The sequence below is a fragment of the Oncorhynchus clarkii genome, chromosome 5, assembly GCF_045791955.1.
Source record: "Oncorhynchus clarkii lewisi isolate Uvic-CL-2024 chromosome 5, UVic_Ocla_1.0, whole genome shotgun sequence".
Lineage (NCBI taxonomy): Eukaryota > Metazoa > Chordata > Actinopteri > Salmoniformes > Salmonidae > Oncorhynchus > Oncorhynchus clarkii.
In genome coordinates this window covers 23,637,484-23,658,490 of record NC_092151.1, presented here as the reverse complement: position 1 = coordinate 23,658,490, position 21,007 = coordinate 23,637,484, and the positions used below count along the sequence as shown (strand labels likewise).

Genomic DNA, 21,007 nt, shown 5'->3' with positions numbered 1-21,007 from the left:
TTTTAACAAGGCACACCTGTTAATTGAAACGTGTTCTAGGTGACTACCTCACGAAGCTGGTTCAGAGAATGCCAAGAGTGTTTAAAGCTGTCATCAAGGCAAAGGGTGGCTGCTTTGAAGAATCTCAAATATAAAATATATTTAACACTTGTTTTTGCTTACTACACGATTCCATGTGTTATTTCATAGTTTTGATGTTTTCACTATTATTCTACAATGTAGAAAATAGTACAAATAAAGAAAAACCCTTGAATGAATAGGTGTGTCCAAACTTTTGACTGGTACTGTATTTTTCAATACTGTATCAATCAATCATTAATTTGTTCATGTCATCCCACAGCATACGAGTCATTCATGATTTGAAATGCAATCAAGCATTTTAGTTTTAAAATAAAGCAAGTCTTGAATAATTCTCTTTAACAGTAAATTAACTGTTCCTTTTCGGGAAATTGCATTCATGAATGAATGCGACTGTTTAGTTTTGCGGTAATAAAGTTTAACAAAATGTTTTTTTACAACATTCTGGTATACTTATTTATTTAGTGTTTACATTTGTTCCAAGCCGTTGGTATTGTAATCTAACAGCACCTGCTTGGCACACGGAATATGCACTCAGTGCTGGCTCCTTACCTTCTTTTTCTTAATCTCCAGTATTTTCCACAACTGTCAAATGTATTCCTCACATCTGACTCCCTTTTACCTAGGTATTTTTTACATGTATAGACGCACCCTATGTGTTTTAATAAAATCAACTATATGCATTGAGCTTGTCTGATGCTTTAAGCTTACGGTTTGATGAAATACGACGAATGCCTCGGATGCCAGAGATCTAGATAACCAGAAGGAATAACCTGAACCTGACCCAACTATTCTCCTCCCGCACCTGCTGGATTTAGTAGATTCTGCCATTATTCTCCGGAAGTTGCAGGTAATAGGCTACATGAGGAGTCAGCAGCCTTTCTCATGTTGAATGTCAATTTGTCTTACCATTTTCTACCGATCTGCGTGCCAGTTATGGATTTCGTATGCACATTTTTGTGGAACAGTTTAATTGAATTTGTCTTCATATCTTTAAATTATTGTCATGTGGTTAATCAACATTCTATCCAAATCCTAAATGAAAATGATACAAACCTAACTTCTGTTGCCAAGTATGTAAAAAGTCTACATGGTCGACCAAGATTATTATTTTTTTGTCGGGGACAGCCCTACTACTTGTAGCAGTCATTATGCTATAGAAAATTAACACAGGACTCAACAGTCTCAAGCCCATCTGCTAGTGATTAGCCAGCTAATCTTTATATTTCAAGTTTAGCTAACTCGGGTCTATTTGCTCGTTAATAAGGTTGAAGAGTTGAATTGTTGTGAACACACCCTTCTGTCTGTTTCCAACTGTTTGAAAAGCATGTTAGCCTGTCCACTTTGTTCAGACGTTGAAATCAAGTGGCCTACCTTATTGAGAATGAGTTGCCAATTCCTTATTGTTTTATGCAAAGGAGACGAGACCAAAAATACAACGAGAACAAGTGGACATAAATGATCATAAAAACGAAAAATAACAAAACCTTGATTCTTGCGATACAGGCATTTGGAATATCGCTCAAAAACATATATCAAATTCATTTGATTAATTCAAATATATCACCCAGCTCTTGCCATGACCCACCAGTGTGGTTCTTGATCCACCATTTGGGATGCATTGAACTAACCTAACATCCTACTTTTCTCTCCTGCAGTTGGATAACATCCTGTACCCTCCGTCCATGCCTTTCCGCAAGTCCAGTAACCCTGAGGTGATCCACGGCCTCGCCCTCAAGTTTAAGAGGCAGCTCAGTGAGGACGGTAACAACCTCCGCAGGGGAAGCCTAGGAGGCGCTCTCACAGGTAACAATCATATCTACCCTGCAGGTGCACATACAGTACATGCACACATAGAAATGCAAGCATATACACACACACGCATATGCAAACGTGTACTCATGCACACACGAGCAAGAAGATGCTTCACTCTGACCATTTCCCAGTGAATTCGATATGAACGGTGAGCCATACAATATGTTTTGTTCGGTTGTTTGGCTAGTAATGCAGTGAGGAGTGAACTGGGGCTGTACTCTGACCGGGGCACTAAGTAGGGATATCCTCTCCTGGCTGGTGTGTAATGAGTACTGGGGAGGAAGCCATTTCACTGAGAGGAAGAAAGGATCACCATTTTCCTCCCTGTCTCTGTCAGTCATCCTGTCTCCCCCAGGCTTTACAGCAAGGCACCGGATGCCATGGGAAGGGGACATGTCTTAGAACACCGGGGTCGTATTCAGCAGGGCATATTGTAGCATAACACTTTTCAACGGGAAACAGAAATCTGTGTTCTTAGTGGACAAGTTCAGGTTGTGCCTCCCAATTTCTCCCTACTGAACAGGACCCAGGTAGAGAAGCAGATATGTGTCCTAAATCTGTAATGAGGTAGATAACTGTTGCAGAGGGAAAAGGCATTCATGGAGATGTCCAACTAAAACAATTGGTGACTAGTTATGGTAGGCAGTCTGAAAGAAACACACACACACACACACACAATCCATTTACAAAATGATGTTGCATGGTTTAATAACAGGAGAGAAACAAACCCCCTACCTGAAGTATTCTCAAGATAAGTGCTTTTGTGCTGTGAGGTCACCATTCATGGAGATGGGTGAAAATCCTCTTCAGCATAACATCTCCATCGGCCTCTTTTGAAATGCATGAGGCAAGGCCCATTTGAAAGGCAGGACATTTTGGTAACGCAAGGCTCATGCATGTGTAATGCGCCTAGGCTTACTGTAGAGTCACACAGCGCTCAATAGCCTCTTTTCATGAGCCAGGCAGGCTATTATACTCGTGAAAAGCGATTGGGAGAGTAAAGGAGATGGAACATATGGTTATTTCGACAGATAGGAAAGGCTAAATAGTTGTTTGAGTTGAGTGTAAAGCATGATGCACGGACAACCACGTCACACACACTAAAGTAAACGCATGCACACATACACACAATAGGCAAACAGAACATTTTGGTTTCACCATGGTATTACCTACACTTGTTGGTTGTGACTTTAGTTGAATAGCTTCTCAGGGAGGTGTTGACGCTTGTTTTGACGTTTCATTTGAACTCATCTGTTGCTCTCGTTTCCATCGCCTCATCATTTCCAAAGTTTAGGCACCCATTTCATCCACCCATTTTATAGAATTTTGTCTTCACAGCACCGTTGAGTGCAGACAATTTTGTCAGTGCCAGCATGGCAGACAGAACCAACATAATAAGACACATTTGCTACTTCAGCCACATATTTCAAATCCCAAATTAGACAAAGGCGCTTTTCTGTAAGTGGTTGAATTCTTACTTGTCAGAGCGGTGTGCGTCATGTTTGCAAGGTGTATCAAATGTGATCAGACTCTTCATTTCACCTGTCTAATTGCATCCTACTTAAAGGGATGATCGGACATTTTAGCTAGCTGTCTGAGTTGGCACGATTCGTCAGTGTTCATGTTTGGCTAGGTCTTTCTTAGGCTGTAGACTAAAGCAGATCAGGTGACGTGTTTACCAAGAATATCTAAATGCAGTGAGTGAGAAAGGGAACGTTATGCACTCTCTCGCTGTCTGACTGGCTTCAATGGGCAGAGCTGGAGGGACGTAGACCATATGTTGAACAACATGGAAACATATGTATTTTATTTTAGGTCATCAAATTCCAGTCCTTTTGAAGGCCACACCTGCTGACATTGTCCCCCTGGCATTTTTGTGATCAGCTAATGTTATTGATTTGCTAGAGTCCACACTCCTCCTTACCAAGGTCTCAGTCTGTGATCAAAAGGCAAGATCAAGGACCAAACCCCATCTTACACCATGGTCCCCCAGGACCAAACCCTGTCTTACACCATGGTCCCCCAGGACCAAACCCTGTCCTACACCATGGTCCCCCAGGACCAAACCCTGTCTTACACCATGGTCCCCCAGGACCAAACCCTGTCTTACACCACGGTCCCCCAGGACCAAACCCTGTCTTACACCACGGTCCCCCAGGACCAAACCCTGTCTTACACCACGGTCCCCCAGGACCAAACCCTGTCTTACACCACGGTCCCCCAGGACCAAACCCTGTCTTACACCACGGTCCCCCAGGACCAAACCCCGTCTTACACCACGGTCCCCCAGGACCAAACCCCATCTTACATCACGGTCCTCCCCAGGACCAAACCCCATCTTACACCACGCCCCCCCAGGACCAGACCCAGTTTAAAACAGGGCCCCTCCAAGGACCAGACCCAGCTTGCACCACGGCCCCCCCCCCCCAGGACCAAACCCCAGCTTGCACCACGGCCCCCCCCAGGACCAAACCTCAGCTTGCACCACGGCCCCCCCCCAGGACAAGACCCAGCTTGCAACCCCCCCCCCCAGACGAGGTGAGCGGAGTGTCTCCCTCCCTTCTACCCACTCCTCCCTTTCACTCCTCCACTCTGCCAGGACTGTTAATCCTCCAATCTTGGCCGCTGATTTGCTGTGCTTCCTTCAACAGGAAATGGAAATAAACACACACATGGAAGTCTAGAGGGGATGAGAGGGATGATGAGAGGAGCCCGGAAGGTTACACACAATTCCAGGGAGACGCTTTTCGAATTACTGCCAGGAGCGTCAATGACATAAGACCTAGTGTGACACAATAATCCAGACTACAAGGGCGTACACACACACACACACACACGTTATTTGGGCTCTACGCTGCGTAGCCGATTCATAACGGAATAAAATGTGGTTGACGGTAATCGTACCACCTGTGGACCTACTGCCATCTAGCGACTGTTACTGGGAGAAAACACTTGGGGAAAGAAATTTATGAAAGGAGAAAATATTTCCCCTGGAAATATGTATTTATTCAGAGCTTGTTAATCTTAGGATTCTATTTATCAAACATCCCTTCAACATGCCCTTGCTCAGACACCATATCCTCCTTTTTTATTTAATCATTTATTAATCTATGGGATTGCTTTCTTGTTTGAGGTATACTATAATATATATACACACACATATATATTGTTTTATATCTTGTAAATCAGTGTAAAAGTATCCTTCCTGTATATAATCTGGGTCTTTGTGCAAATTCAGGTATGCCTCGTGGTTGTGTAATGTTTGTAGCGTCACTGATCTCATAAATGGATTGACTTTCACTGCTGCCTCATTTACCCCTTGTGAGCCTACTCTGTTTTAAGGAGAGGAGAAAGACCAGATGAGTTCATTTCTGTAAAGCACTCAGTGATAATGTCATTTGTGTTTTGTTTGACCTTGTGTTTATTATCCGTTCACATGGGAAATGGTGTGAGTAGGCCACAGGTATCCTCGTAGTGTGACTGTATCCTTGGCTTCTAGTATTTTTTTCCACCCAAAGTAAAATCAGTAAAAAAATTGTTTTTAAAGCTAATTTCCTAAAATTCTACACATTCTACAATGTCTTATGCCATGTTCTTATGCTCTGAGTGAGACAAACCTAATTAAATCAGTGGGGCTCCATGACATTCTCGCAGACTGTCAAGTTTTTATTTGGGTCATTGTTAGTTCTCAAAGATTGTCTTGTTTAAAATAAATATAGCTCCATTATCTTTTCTACATACTTCATATCTGATTTTAGTAGTTGAAGTTTACACAGAACTTTTTGGGAGTGGTGGCAACACTGCTGCTGAATGAATATAGAGGAAACACTAGTTGTCTGTCTTGTCCTACAGGAAAAGTATCTTCTCTCTATAGATTAACTAATGTTGTGTGTCTTGTCCTATAGGAAAGTACCTGCTGCCCTATGTGTCCCCCCAGCAGGCATGGCAGACCCCCTCAGAGACCTCCAACCTGGTGCGGATGTGCTCCACCACCCTGGGGAAGTCCGCCCCCTCACTCACCTCTAGTCTGGTGAGTACTTATGGGTCATGACATCCCATGATTCCTCACTCTGTCCCCCCATGCGTTGATGTTGAGACCAGGATATTGTTAATCAGGGCTTTGATTGCTGTATTTATCAGACGTTTTTGGCATACAAGCCATTCAGCATTTCAGTACAATGAATACACAGCAACTGAATGTCAATCAGTAAAAATGGCAAACAAAATGTTATTTTACCTTCCTCTCAAGGTTCTAGTAGTAGTGATTCATTTTTTGTCAGAGCCTTAGTATTCAGGCCCTTAACGTCCCACAATCAATGCGCAGTTGAAGATGATTCCACAAAAAGAGAAAATCAAGGTGATTCTGTGAAGTGGTTTTAAAGGAGATCCGTCTGAGGTCTTGATTGTAGCAGAGATGGACTAATCCCTCAGTCTGAAATGACCTCAGTCACCAGTGACTAGTCTCACTTCGACCTTCAGCGTCAACGACCCTTTAAGTCAGATATCACCCATCTCGCCTGTGTCCTTTCAGATAACAAAACGATAGCCAGCCCAGTTTTACTTTTAATGGGAAAGGATGTCATTCCTGTCCCATTTCAAACGAGTGCGAAGTCATTGGAGGTTGAAGCTAAGCCAATTCTGTCCAGATATGAGTCACTCAGTCCAGCCCAGGGGTTTTATCTGTTTGTGTTTTCACCTGGACAAATGAAAATAAATATATATATACAGCCTCTACATTGCTTTCCAACGAAGGTGCATAAACGAGGGAGGAATCAGACATTTGAAATACAGTTTTCATTAACTCTTGGATACAATGGAAGTTGGGCAGAAAAATACTTACAGTATTTATTAAAACCATGTTTCAGAGTACTTATTAAAACCATGTGTTTCAGAGTACTTATTAAAACCATGTGTTTCAGAGTACATCTTTCATTAGTGTTTTCCCAAATCATGTCATGTCATGAGATTTGCTTTCATCTGAATGTGGAGATTCAGAGAAGGCCCATCTGTGTGGATGTTTCTGTAAACCAAACAATTTATAGCATTACAGACAGCAGTTTGGATCTGAGCAAATATCGAACATGCTGAATGTTCAATAACAAACTAGATTGGTCCAAACACACCAAGACAGTCTGAAGAGGGCACGACAAAGCCTATTCCCCCTCAGGAAACCAGAAAGATTTGGCGTGGGTCCTGAGATCCTCAAAAGGTTCTACAGCTGCAACATTGAGAGCATCCTGACCGGTTGCATCACTGCGTGGTACGGCAATTGCTCAGCCTCCGACCGCAAGGCACTTCAGAGGGTAGTGCGTACGGCCCAGTACATCACTGGGGCAAAGCTGCCTGCCATCCAGGACCTCTAAACCAGGCGGTGTCAGAGGAAGGCCCTAAAAATTGTCAGACCCCAGCCACCCCAGTCATAGACTGTTCTCTCTACTACCGCATGGCAAGCGGTACCGGAGTGCCAAGTCTAGGACAAAAAGGCTTCTCAACTGTTTTTACCCCCAAGCCATAAGACTCCTGAACAGGTAACCAAATGGTTACCCGGAGTATTTGCATTGTGTGCCCCAACCCCTCTTTTACGCTGCTGCTACTCTGTTTATCGTATATGCATAGTCACTTTTAACTATACATTCATGTACATACTACCTCAATTGCCGCGACCAACCAGTGCTCCCACACGTTGGCTAACCGGGCTATCTGCATTGTGTCCCACCACCCGCCAACCCCTCTTTTTACGCTACTGCTACTCTCTGTTCATCATATTTGCATAGTCCCTTTAACCATACCTACATGTACATACTACCTCAATAAGTCTGACTAACCGGTGTCTGTATATAGCCTTGCTACTCTTTTTTTCAAATATCTTTTTACTGTTTTATTTCTTTACTTACCTACACACACATCCCTTTTTTCTGCGCCATTGGTTAGAGCCTGTAAGTAAGCGTTTCACTATAAGGTTGTATTCGGCGCAGGTGACAGACAAACGTTGATTTGATGTTTCTCAACACTGGGGGGCGCCAGTGTGCTGTTTGGAGTTTGCCAGCAGACACTCATTGTTTGAAGTACATGCATATCAGGGCCTTGATGAACACATGGGTCTTTGTGAATGAGATTCAATGTGCTTCTTCAATATACAGTGTTATGTGGACACATGAAAAACAAACAAGTATTCTCTGTATATTAATTGAAAGAGTATTCATACAGTATTTGAGTATTTGGCACAGGGATGTATAAACATCCTGTACACATGCCTGATCTTGTCTTTTTCCAAACACAATTTAACAAATAATCAATGAAAATAATTAAGATATTGAGTAAAGGTTCAACAGGACTTTACCCAAAGACACAGAACCTGTAAGAACCCAAAGACACAGAACCTGTAAGAACCCAAAGACACAGAACCTGTAAGAACCCAAAGACACAGAACCTGTAAGAACCCAAAGACACAGAACCTGTAAGAACCCAAAGACCTTGAACCCACTAAAGATCTCATGGCATTTATCACCCTCGTTGCTGTGAAAAAGAATATGTTCTCAGTCAACTTACCTGGTAAAATAATTGTCAATAAAAATACGAAAGATCACAGTATGGTCAATGTTTTGGTCCTCATAGTGTTTCCCAATCCTGGGTTCTGGGGACCCAACAGCTTAATTATCAGTCAATCAGTTGAATCATTTGGGTTAGTGCTGGTTTGGTAAACTGTCATAATATCAGGTCCCCATCATATCTGTTCCCCGTCATATCATGATATCAGATCCACATTAATATCAGGTCCCCAATGCGTCTGGTCTCCAGAAAGTCTCCATGAGGTCATGCCCCCTCCCCAGAGGTGAGTGTGGAGTGGTGGGTGAAGAGCCTCCCTGGAGACTGCCACATCTTATTAGATTCTCCTCAGACCCTGTAAACAGGAGCCCAGACACCATGTAGCAAGGGCTGATTGAAATGAATGATTGCTGAGGCCAGGGTCAATGCAGCACAAACAGAAAGTCATTACACAGGGCTGAGATAGGAGCTGCCTTCTCATCTATTGTTTCTCATGGGTGGCTTATTTGTGCGTGTGCCGGTTTACGTGGTCATTTTTGTATGTGTGTATGAATATTTGTGTGCATGTTGAGGGTTGTATATCTGCATGTTAGTAGGTATGTATTTGTATAACTGTCAGAGTGATCTGTGTTGTCTGATTGGTGTGTAGCTTGAGGTATCAGTCCACGGCACGACTGATGGTAATGTTTATCCTTATCGGTCTGTTTGCATGCCTCTGTGTCTCCCTAGCCCCCCTGAAGAAATTAAATGCTGCTCGCCACTGCTTACACAGTCCGGTGTGGACGCGTCAAATCGCTGATGCATGGCCACATCCTAATAGCATCTTTTAGAGTGGATAGTGCTGTAGTAAATTCTCAGGTGAACGCCATCTCTAGAGTCATGGTATTATTTTGTCTGGAAACTGGGTGCATAATAAATGCTGGTGATTCATATTTGACCCTGAGAGAACAGCCTGTGTACAGTACTGTTGTCAGGGACAGTTGTTTTGTTTTTTATTTTCCTGTTTGTCAGGGACCATGCACAACTTGTTGCACCTGAGATGGCTTTCTGTGGGACCAGATGATTGTGGATCCTTGCTACAGAATTCCAGATCAAAATGTCTGAAAAGTAGGAAATATTATTAACCAGGTTGCTATTGGTAAATAAAAAGTGTGCTCAATGACTTACTTGGATTTTAAGAGGTATATTAGAATATGCATTCTCAGTCGGCAGGTATCCTGAGTTTTGGGGACTTGAATCACAGTTTAAAAACGAATCAATCTCATATGAAAAGCTGTCTTTGTTCCATCAAATGAAACATTCCCCTGCAGCACTGGGCTGTTTAGCCCCAGGGACCATGTTACACAATTTTTATATATGAAAAAACACATTAGCTTTCTCAAAATCCTCTTCTGTTCTTTTGGAAGATCCTGTCAGGGCTGTCCATGTCAGCTTTATATGTATCCAATCTCTATATAGGCTTTGGCCCATGGATCTCATGCTAAATTGTAATATTCTTAGGAGAATACAAATTATCATCAGAATCATTAGAATTATTAATTCATTACGGCGGGGTTCTCAAAAGGGTCATTGGAGTTTGAAGCAGGAGTAGGAACCGGTTCAGCTAACAAAACTGGGGAAAAAAATAATATATATATATATATATATATATATATATATATTTATATTTGAGAAACCAAAATCGGAACCATGAACGAAAGTAATCTTTACTGTCCTGAGCAGAACAGTTATTTTAAAAGCATGGGAACCGGTCAATGTTTTATGTTCTGGGCATTTTTTCTTCAGCCCTACACAAAACGCAAACAAATGACCTATGCAAAGCCCTCACTGTCTGCCTGCCAGAAAATCTTTGCCAGTGTGTGTGCCAGGGTTTCCGTTAAGTAACGTGACCGGGAAGATTTCAATATACCGGGCGTTGGAGAATTTTGCCGGACATTCAGAACCGACCTGGTGCAGCCAGCACCATCAGTAAATTAGGAGTATTGGCCAAATGAGCCACATTTACATGTCCTTAAACCGCCTATAACAAAAACACTTTCTTTTGTTTCGATGTGTAGAATATGTAAAACTTTATGGCCTATTATTTGTGTTTTCTGTTTTCCTAAAACAATACAGTATGTCAACATCACTGTTAAGCTGTCAGAGATTTGAGCACTAAATGCATCAGGGCTTTGGCTGCATAGACCTATAGGCTTAGGTGTCCACTGTATACAGTGGAATGTATCATTCCATGAGACTGACCAGGTAAATCTAGGTGAAAGCTATGATCCCTTATTGATGTTACTTGCTAAATCCACTTCAATCTGTGCAGATGAAGGGGAGGAGACAGGTTAAAGAAGGATTTTTAAACAGTGAAACAATTGAGACATGGATTGTGGAAGTGTGCCATTTGGAGGGTGAATGGGCAATATTTGAACGTGATATGGTAGTAGGTGCCAGGCGCACTGGTTTGAGTGTGTCATAACTGAAACACAGTTTCCCGTGTGTATCAAGAATGGTCCACCACCCAAAGGACATCTAGCAACTTTACACAACTGTGGGAAGCATTGGAGACAACATGGGGGCCAGCATGCTTGTGGAGTCCATGCCCTGACAAACTGAGGCTGTTCTGAGCGCAATAAGAGACACATTCTATGTTTTAAAGGCACTTAAATATTGTCTTGCCCATTCACCCTCTGAATGGCATGCAACTCAATATTAGAAAGGTGTTCTTAATGTTTTGTGCACTCTGTGTATATACAGTACCAGTCAAAAGTTTGGAAACTCCCAAGGTTTTTCTTTATTTTGACTATTTTCAGCATTGTAGAATAATAGTGAAGACATCACAACTATGAAATAACACATGGAACCATGTAGTAACCAAAAAAAGTGTTAAACAAATATATTTATATTCTTAAAAGTAGCCACCCTTTGCGTTGATTGACAGCTTTGAAAGCTCTTGGCATTCTCTCAACCAGCTTCACCTGGAATGCTTTTCCATCAGTCTTGAAGGGGTTTCCACATGCTGAGTACTGCTTTTCCTTCACTCTGCAGTCCAACTCATCCCAAACCATCTCAATTAGGTTGAGGTCGGGTGATTTTGGATGCCAGGTCATCTGATGCAGCACTCCATCACTCTCCTTGGTCAAATAGCCCTTACATAGCCTGGAGGTGTGTTGGGCCATTGTCCTGTTGAAAAACAAATGATAGTCCCATTAACCTCTCTGGGATATGTGGGGCTAGCATCCCACCTGGCCGAAAGCCAGGGAAAATGCAGAGCGCCAAATTCAAATAAATTACTATAAAAATCAAACTTTCATTAAATCACACATGCAAGATAGCAAATTAAAGCTACACGTGTTGTGAATCCAGCCAACATGTCCGATTTCAAAAAGGCTTTTCGGTGAAAGCAAACAATGCTATTATCTGAGGATAGCACCTCCGTAAACAAAGAGAAATCATATTTCAACCCTGCAGGCGAGCCATATTTCAACCATGCCTTTGACGAGCTTCTTTTGTTGGCACTCCAATATGTCCCATAAACATCACAAATGGTCCTTTTGTTTGATTAATTCCATCAAAATATATATCCAAAATGTCCATTTATTTGGCGCGTTTGATCCAGAAAAACACCGGTTCCAACTTGCTCAACGTGACTACAAAATTTCTCAAAAGTTACCTGTAAACTTTGCCAAAACATTTCAAACTACTTTTGTAATACAACTTGAGGTATTTAACGTAAATAATCGATACAATTGAAGACTGGATGATATATGTTCAATACAGGAAGAAAACAAACTGAAGCTAGCTTTCTGGGCACACGCCTCTATCTAACAGTACACTTCAAGTGACCCTCGTTCAAGATTGTGTAATGAAGAAGTACGACCAAGGAATAACCTCAACCAATTTCTAAAGACTGTTGTCATCCAGTGGAAGCGATAGGAACTGCAAGAAGGTCCCTTAGAAATCTGGATTCCCAATGAAAGCTCATTGAAAAGAGTGACCTAAAAAAAAAACAATCTAAATGGTTTGTCCTTGGGGTTTTGCCTGCTAAATAAGTTGTTATACTCACAGACATGATTCAAACAGTTTTAGAAACTTCAGTGTGTTTTCTATCCAAATCTACTAATACTATGCATATCTTATATTCTGGGGATGAGTAGCAGGCAGTTGAATTTGGGCATGCAGTTCATCCGGACGTGAAAATACTGCCCCCTGTCACCAAGAAGTTAACTTCAGAATTGGTGGTTCCCCTGCGGGATGGTTGAGCTAACGTAGGCTTATGCGATTAGCATGAGGTTGTAAGTTACAAGAACATTTCTCAGGACATATCTCTGATATTGGCAGAAAGCTTCAATTCTTGTTAATCTAACGGCGCTGTCCAATCTACAGTAGCTATTACAGTGAAAGAGTATCATGCTATTGATTGAGAAGAGTGCACAGTTTTGAACATGGAAAGTTATTAATAAACAAATTAGGCACATTTGGGCAGTCTTGATGCAAAATTTTGAACAGAAATACAATGGTTCATTGGATCATACTAAACTTTTTCCACATACACTGCTGCCATCTAGTGGACAATATCGAAATTGCACCTGGGCAGGAACACTGCATTATGGCCTTTCTCTTGTGTATCAAAATGATGGTACGAAAAAAATACAAAAGTAGTTTTTTTCTTTGTATTATCTATCTATGTATTATCTAGAATGCGAAGAGTTTCGAAAGCGTTCATCAAGGTGTTATGTCATAGTTTTGATGTCTTCACTATCATTCTACAATGTAGAAAATAGTAAAAATAAAGAATATCCCTTGAATGAGTGTGTCCAAACATTTGTCTGGTAGTGTGTGTTTACACATATAAACTCAGCAAAAAAAAGAAACTGCCCTTTTTCAGACCCTGTTTTTCAAAGGTAATTCGTAAAGATCCAAATAACTTCACAGATCTTCATTGTAAAGGGTTGAAACACTGTTTCCCATGCTTGTTCAATGAACCATAAATAATTCATAACGACCGTTCCAAAGGTGCATGTTTTAGACACTAACAGCTTACAGACGGTAGGCAATTAAGGTCACAGTTATGAAAACTTAGGACACTAAAGAGGCCTTTCTACTGACTCTGGAAAAACACCAAAAGAAAGATGCCCAGGGTCCCTGCTCATCTGCGTGAACATGCCTTAGGCATGCTGCATGCAGGCAATTGGACTGCAGATGTGGCCAGGACAATAACTTGCAATGTCTGTACTGTGAGATGCCTAAGACAGCACTGCAGGGAGACAGAACGGACAGCTGATCGTCCTCGCAGTGGCAGACCATGTGTAACAACACCTGCATACGATCGCTACATCCGAACATCACACCTGCGGGACAGGTATGGGATGGCAATAACAACTGCACCAGTTACACCAGGAATGCACATTCCCTCCATCAGTGCTCAGACTGTCCTCAATAGGCTGAGAGAGGCTGGACTGAGGGCTTGTAGACCTGTTGGATTAACTTTTTCAATGCTAGTGAAGGATACTATAGTTATCACATTTCACATTGGATTTATTAACTACAAAATTGTAATATGGCTTTAATTTTTTTATTCTGGTGCTGCTCGGCCAGAAAACAAAGGAACACTAAACTTTTTTTGCGTTCAAACCGGTTCAACTTTATTTTGCTTTGTTCGGAACAGTGCAGTACTGGGAAAAAAATGTTTCTGTTCAGAACGAAACGATTGAAGAATTATTTCTGTTCCAATCCCTGGTTCAAAGTGCTACAGTAAGTTTTAACATGAGAAGCTCAGCAAGGTGTGTCTTATGAACACTTCCCATCACTCACTCACTCACTCACTCACTCAGATGGCCTTTGGATATCTTTGGTCACATCGAGCCCAGAACTCATTAAACCTTGCTCTTAATTACGCCGATTAGCAACAGCATTATAGAACAGTGGTCTTGTTGTCTGGTAATGGAAGGCAGCCAACACTGACAGTGCTGTACCAATGGTAGCATGTTGGTGTTTGAGACAATAAAACTTGAGCAGTTTGAGATATGCTCTTGGCCTGGCGGATTAGTGTTTCAAGCTCTTCTCTGTTTGTATTCAAGCACCGGTTTCCCAGTGGATCCTGGTTGATATTCCTTCAAAGGCAGATTTCCTATCAGGAGCTGAATTTTGCATCAGCTCTGTAAAATGTTCCCTGAGCTTACCTTGAAGTATGGCAGGTAATTAACTCAATAATTTACTCATTATATCTGCAGTTTTTCCTTGGCATTCACTGGTACGGTGGTATTAGCTTTCAATATATCGTCTTCCTGAGTGTGTCTGTCACTTTCATTGAGCCACACTAGAAATATGTCACCTACGCTCAGTCTGGCCCGTCTTCCTCACCTCCCAGTCCCCCAGTGCCAGCTCTACCATGATCTCCCTCTATCAACCATGCCTTGTCCCCCCCCTCGCTTCGCAGGTCTGCTGTTATTGCTTTCTCTCTTTTCTCCACCTTCATGCTTTTCCGTCATGCACCCGGGTGTGCAGGTCTCCTTCCCTTTTCGCATGGCACATCCCTGTTGACCATGATTAGGTTTGACAGGAAATCAATAGGTTTCTCCTGGCCTGAAATGGAGATAAGATTGTCATAATCCTGATGTTGTGGCTGTGTGGACTGGAATTCTCCTTCATTATTGTAGTCACTGATGTCCTTTGGAGATATCGTTTCTCCTGCATTGGGTCTGCAGAGGTGATGTCAGAGCTGAGATGAGTTGTATTGGACACAGTCCAAGGTGTGCTTTGTGTACAGCAGGGATCATCAACTAGATTCAGCTATGGGCCTATTTATTTATTTATTTATTTTTCCTTGAGCGGATGGTCAGGGGGCTTGAACGTCATTCCAAAAAATGTGGATACTACTCGAACACAATTTCAAACATTGCTTACATTTGTATACGCTCACATATACTGTGTCTCTCTATGCATGGGGATACTTTGGAACAGATTTCCAAAATGAAAATCACTGTTTTTAGTCTCAAAACATTGAGGGCTAAATAATGTCAGTATGCATCTCTGTGCTCGTATTCAAGTTGAACATAGCTACTGAATGTTTTTTTAAATGAATGCTTGTATACATACAAACCCTAGCATGTCCTTTCAGTCCCATTCTCAAGGTCACCTTCCAAGGTCATGCTAAGCCCATGACCTCACATGTCCAGTAATCTTAGAATACAGTACATTACAATTATGTGACATGTTACTGTGTGTACATACATGCACAGAGGTAGGATGTAAGTGAAAACTGTCAATTTCAATGAAGTGGCTGCTGTTGAGAGGTCAGACCCCTGTCAAACTAATCTGCTGGGCGTAATACAGTAGGTTCAGAAAGTATTCAGACCCCTTGACTTTTTTCACATTTTGTTATGTTACAGCCTTATTCTAAAATTGATTAAATTGTTTTTTTCCAAATTTTTCATACAATACCCCATAATGACACATATATATTTTAATTAAGAATAAATCAAATCAAAGCAGATGTATTTATATAGCTCTTCGTACATCAGCTGATATCTCAAAGTGTTGTACAGAAACCCAGCCTAAAACCCCAAACAGCAAGCAATGCAGGTGTGTTGAAGCACGCTGGCTAGGAAAAACTCTCTAGAAAGGCCAAAACCTAGGAAGAAACCTAGAGGAACCAGGCTATGAGGGGTGGCCAGTCCTCTTCTGGCTGTGCCGGGTGGAGATTATAACAGAACATGGTCAAGATGTTCAAATGTTCATAAATGACCAGCATGGTCAAATAATAGGTCTGGGACAGGTAGCACTTCCGGTGAACAGGTCAGGATTCCATAGGCACAGGCAGAACAGTTGAAACTGGAGCATCAGCACGGCCAGGTGGACTGGGGACAGCAAGGAGTCAGTGACTCAACCTACTCAAGTGACGCACCCCTCCTAGGGACGGCATGAATAAAAAACTGAAAAATCACTTTCACATTAGTGTTCAGACCCTTTACTCATTACTTGGTTGAAGCTCCTTTGGCAGCGATATAAAGCCTCGAGTTTTCTTGGGTATGACGCCACAAGATTGGCACACCTGTTTTAGGGGAGTTCTTCTCTGCAGATCCTCTCAATCTCTGTCAGGTTGGATGGGGAACGTTGCTGCTCAGCTATTTTCAGGTCTCTTCAGAGATGTTTGATCGGGTCCAAGTCTGGGCTCTGGCTGGGCCACTCAAGGGTATTCGGAGACTTGTCCCGAAGCCACTCACTTCTGTGTTGTTTTGGCTGTGTGCTTAGGGTAAATGTTCTGTTGGAAGGTGAATCTTTACCCCAACCTTAGGTCCTGAGCGCTCTGTAGCAGGTTTTCATCAAGGATCTGTCTGTACTTTGCTCTGTTCATCTTTCCCGCGATCCTGACTAGTCTCCCTGCTGTCACTGCCATGTTTCACCGTAGGGATGGTGCCAGGTTTCCTTCAGAAGTGACGCTTGGCATTCAGGCCCAAAGAGTTCAATCTTGGTCTCATCAGACCAGAGAATCTTGGTTCTCATGGTCAGAGTACTTTAGGTACCTTTTGGAAAACGCCAATTGGGCTGTCATTTGCTTTTTACTGGTTATTGTCTTCCTTCTGGCCACTACCATAAAGGCCTGTTTGGTGGAGTGCTGCAGAGATGGTTGTCCTTCTGGAAGGTTCTCCCAGCTCCAGAGGAACTCTTGAGCTCTGTCAGAGTGACCATCGGGTTCTTGGTCACCTCCCTGACCAAGGCCCTTCTCCCCGATTGTGCTAGGAGTCTTGGTGGTTGCCAACTTCTTCCGTTTAAGAATGATGGAGGCCACTGTGTTCTTGGGACCTTCAATGCTGCAGATATTTTTTGGTACCCTTCCCCAGATCTGTGCCTCGACACAATCTTGTCTCTGAACTCTACGGACAATTCCTTCGACCTCATGGCTTGGTTTTTGCTTTGTAAAAAGGTGTGCATTTTACAAATCATGTCCGATCAAGTGAATTTACCACAGGTGGACTCAATCAAGTTGTAAACGCATCTCAAGGATGATCAATTCCAACAGGATGCACCTAAGCTCAATTTTGAGTCTCATAGCAAAGGGTCTGAATACTTACGTAAGTAAGGTGTAAAAATGTCTAAACCTGTTTTCACATTGTGATTATGGGGTATTAAATGCGGAAGACACATTACTGTTGAATACATTCAATTGGACATCTGACTAGGTATCCCCCTTTCCCTTTTATTGTGTGTATATTTAATCCATTTCACAGTAAGGTTGTAACGGAACAATGTGGAAAAAGGCAGGGGATCTGAATACTTCCCGAATGCACTTTTTCTCTGTTTTGGGATTCTAAAATGATATTAATCCACATTTTGACATTGTGTTTCTGCTTGTGATAGAATGGGAAATGAAATGAAACGACAGGGAACACAGTCTGTACGGGACTCCTGTAGTAATCCCTGGCGGAATCAAACTGACATCCGTTTCATATGTGTTATACATGTATCAAATATATAGTCCTTATATTCCTGTAACATCACGGATCCAACTGCTGACACAAATCTACATTCTTTTATTCGCGAAGCATAATACAGAACGAGAAGGTTGTATGTGATTTATTGCAACCTTGAGTTGCTTTTTGTGAGGATGTTCTTGCACCACATTGTTAAAATGAGAAGAAAGGTGTTTGTGCTTTCTGCTTGGTCTTTCAATGCTCTGACAAAGGTCAAAAGGCCAACAATAACAAAACGATTCCAAGCATGGGCGTGTGTGGGAGTTTACTTTAATTTGAACATCTGACGCACCTCTGCTGCAGATGTGTGCGAGGGCATTTCATTTTGTTGCACCACATTGCATCTTGGACTCCGCTGTGAGGGATTGGTTCTTTAAGGTGACCAAGTCTGCTTTTCTTTCCAGCTGAGGGATTGACTATAGGGTTATAAGGTCATATATGCTCTCACTCCAAAGGACTGGCTATATACACATATGTCAGACTGAGCTTTCCCTGTAAAGGGTCTGTTTTAGTCTCTTTCTTTCCCCTCTCTTTCTCCATCTATCTTTCTCCCCCCTCTTTCTTTTTATCTTTCACTTTCTCCATCTCTTTATCTTTCTCTCTTTCTCCCCCTCCACAGGCCATGGCCCTCCTCCTCCCGCCTTAGGCCGGCAGGCGTCCTCTCGCTCCGATAAGCCCAGGCAGGGCAGAGGAGTAGCGGGGGCCTTGGGTCACTCAATCAGCTCTCACTGCAGGCTCTAAGGGCTAACTCCCGCTCAAACCCCTCTCTCTTCTCCACACTCCTACGTCCTCTCCTCCTCGCCACTCGCTGCAGGAAACGGCCTTAGCAGCCCACCTGCCGGGAGGAATTGAGACACAGAAACCCCCTGGGACTTCCTTTAGAGGCCAGCATGCGGCCAAGGGCCTCTTCCGCCCAGACCCAGTGGTAGTTGCAGTGGCTATACTCCCCACACAATGCTCTACTCTGGCTGATTTTCCAACAAGGCTTGTCCTGTAAGAGGTTGTGGAAAAGCGTATACCAGTAAAGGTTGAGTGGACGACAGATTAAACTGGTCTTACTGAATGCGTTTCCTCTGAGTCCATTGAAGGAATTGAGTTGTCACTGCCGCTGTACCCTCCTGATTTGTTTAAGTCATTTCCTGACAGTTGCATTTGAATCCCTTGCATGAGCTCAGGGTATTGTTGTGGAGATTGTCCCTTGAACTCTACATGTTTGCCTCGCCGTAGGGCCTGAAGTATTTGCTTTCACTTTGCACTGCGGGGATCGTCCCTTGCATTGAATAAGACTAATGACCTTTCGGACAGGTTTTTCCCAGCTCTTCATTCTCACTTTTAAATGGAATTTCCTTAATTGTGCCCTCTAAGCAGCGGCAGACTGGGAGCAGGAAATTGGAAAAAGTAACTCGGGCATAATGCAATGTTTTAATTCCCACAGGTAATCTAGGGGGCATTGTTCAGAGTCCGAGAGGTGACGGTGCTAATCCACCGTCTGTTGAGGTTTGAAAAGTTGAAGAATGAATCCAAAACCAGTCCTGTTATTTTAGAGCTCTCTTCCCTCTCAATTATTTTCTCCCCTTATCAGGGACCACACAAATGACTTGCAATCCGGCTGCATTCAAACGCTGCTCTGTTCTACAGGCGGACAGAGAAGTGACCTTCCACGCTGTTTTTCCCCTCCTCAGCCATAGGTAGCTGATTAGCTGTCACTTGTCCGTGCTCGATAACAGAAATCATTTGAGTTTGGTGGAAGACTGTGAGAATGGATGGGGCGCCACTTAATATTCAGAGGGGAGTCACAGCAAATGGAAATGAGCGAGAGACAGAGGGGAGGGGCGAGGTCTGTGAAATTGCCGGATGGAATTGGCGTGATGGCAATCGTGAACCTACTTATTTCTCTTAATGCTAATCATTCAGAATGGGGCGACTGAAGTTGTGCCTGTGGCGGAGTGTAGCGTTGGAGAAGAGTCCCGGTTGGGTTACTTGCTGAGTGCCTGGGAACTGATATAACTTCTAATAGAGACAGCCAGGAAAGAAAAAACAGCAATGTGGAAAATGAGTGTAAATTGAGTGGATATGCAGTTCCAGGGCCTTCAGAAAGTATTCATACCCCTTGACTTATTCCACATTTTGTTACGTCTCACCCATCTATACACAATACCCCATAATAACAAAGTTGAAAACATGTTTTTAGACATTTTAGCAAATGTATTGAAAATAAAATACAGATGTCATTTACATTCACACCAATTTAATTTGGATCCTCTTTGAGATCACTTAAACCTGTACACCTGTGGCTAATTCAATTGTTTCAAATCAAATCAAATCAAATCAAATTTTATTTGTCACATACACATGGTTAGCAGATGTTAATGCGAGTGTAGCGAAATGCTTGTGCTTCTAGTTCCGACAATGCAGTAATAACCAACAAGTAATCTAACTAACAATTCCAAAACTACTGTCTTGTACACAGTGTGAGGGGATAAAGAATATGTACATAAGGATATATGAATGAGTGATGGTACAGAGCAGCATAGGCAGATACAGTAGATGGTATCGAGTACAGTATATACATATGAGATGAGTATGTAAACAAAGTGGCATAGTTAAAGTGGCTAGTGATACATGTATTACATAAGGATACAGTCGATGATATAGAGTACAGTATATACGTATGCATATGAGATGAATAATGTAGGGTAAGTAACATTATATAAGGTAGCATTGTTTAAAGTGGCTAGTGATATATTTACATAATTTCCCATCAATTCCCATTATTAAAGTGGCTGGAGTTGAGTCAGTGTGTTGGCAGAAGCCACTCAATGTTAGTGGTGGCTGTTTAACAGTCTGATAGCCTTGAGATAGAAGCTGTTTTTCAGTCTCTCGGTCCCAGCTTTGATGCACCTGTACTGACCTCGCCTTCTGGATGATAGCGGGGTGAACAGGCAGTGGCTCGGGTGGTTGATGTCCTTGATGATCTTTATGGCCTTCCTGTGACATCGGGTGGTGTAGGTGTCCTGGAGGGCAGGTAGTTTGCCCCCGGTGATGCGTTGTGCAGACCTCACTACCCTCTGGAGAGCCTTACGGTTGAGGGCGGAGCAGTTGCCGTACCA

At 42.6% G+C, this 21,007-nt stretch overlaps 1 protein-coding gene across 3 annotated transcripts in view; it reads left to right on the top strand.

Moving 5' to 3' along the window:
- LOC139408553 (microtubule associated serine/threonine kinase family member 4) overlaps positions 1-21,007 on the top strand; it is a 168,820-nt gene that overhangs the window by 40,259 nt on the left and 107,554 nt on the right. For all 3 annotated transcript variants that reach the window (XM_071152579.1, XM_071152578.1, XM_071152577.1), the window contains exons 2-3: positions 1,737-1,884; positions 5,799-5,923. In XM_071152579.1, the coding sequence (XP_071008680.1) occupies positions 1,737-1,884; positions 5,799-5,923 (273 nt within the window). The remainder of the gene's footprint in view (positions 1-1,736; positions 1,885-5,798; positions 5,924-21,007) is intronic.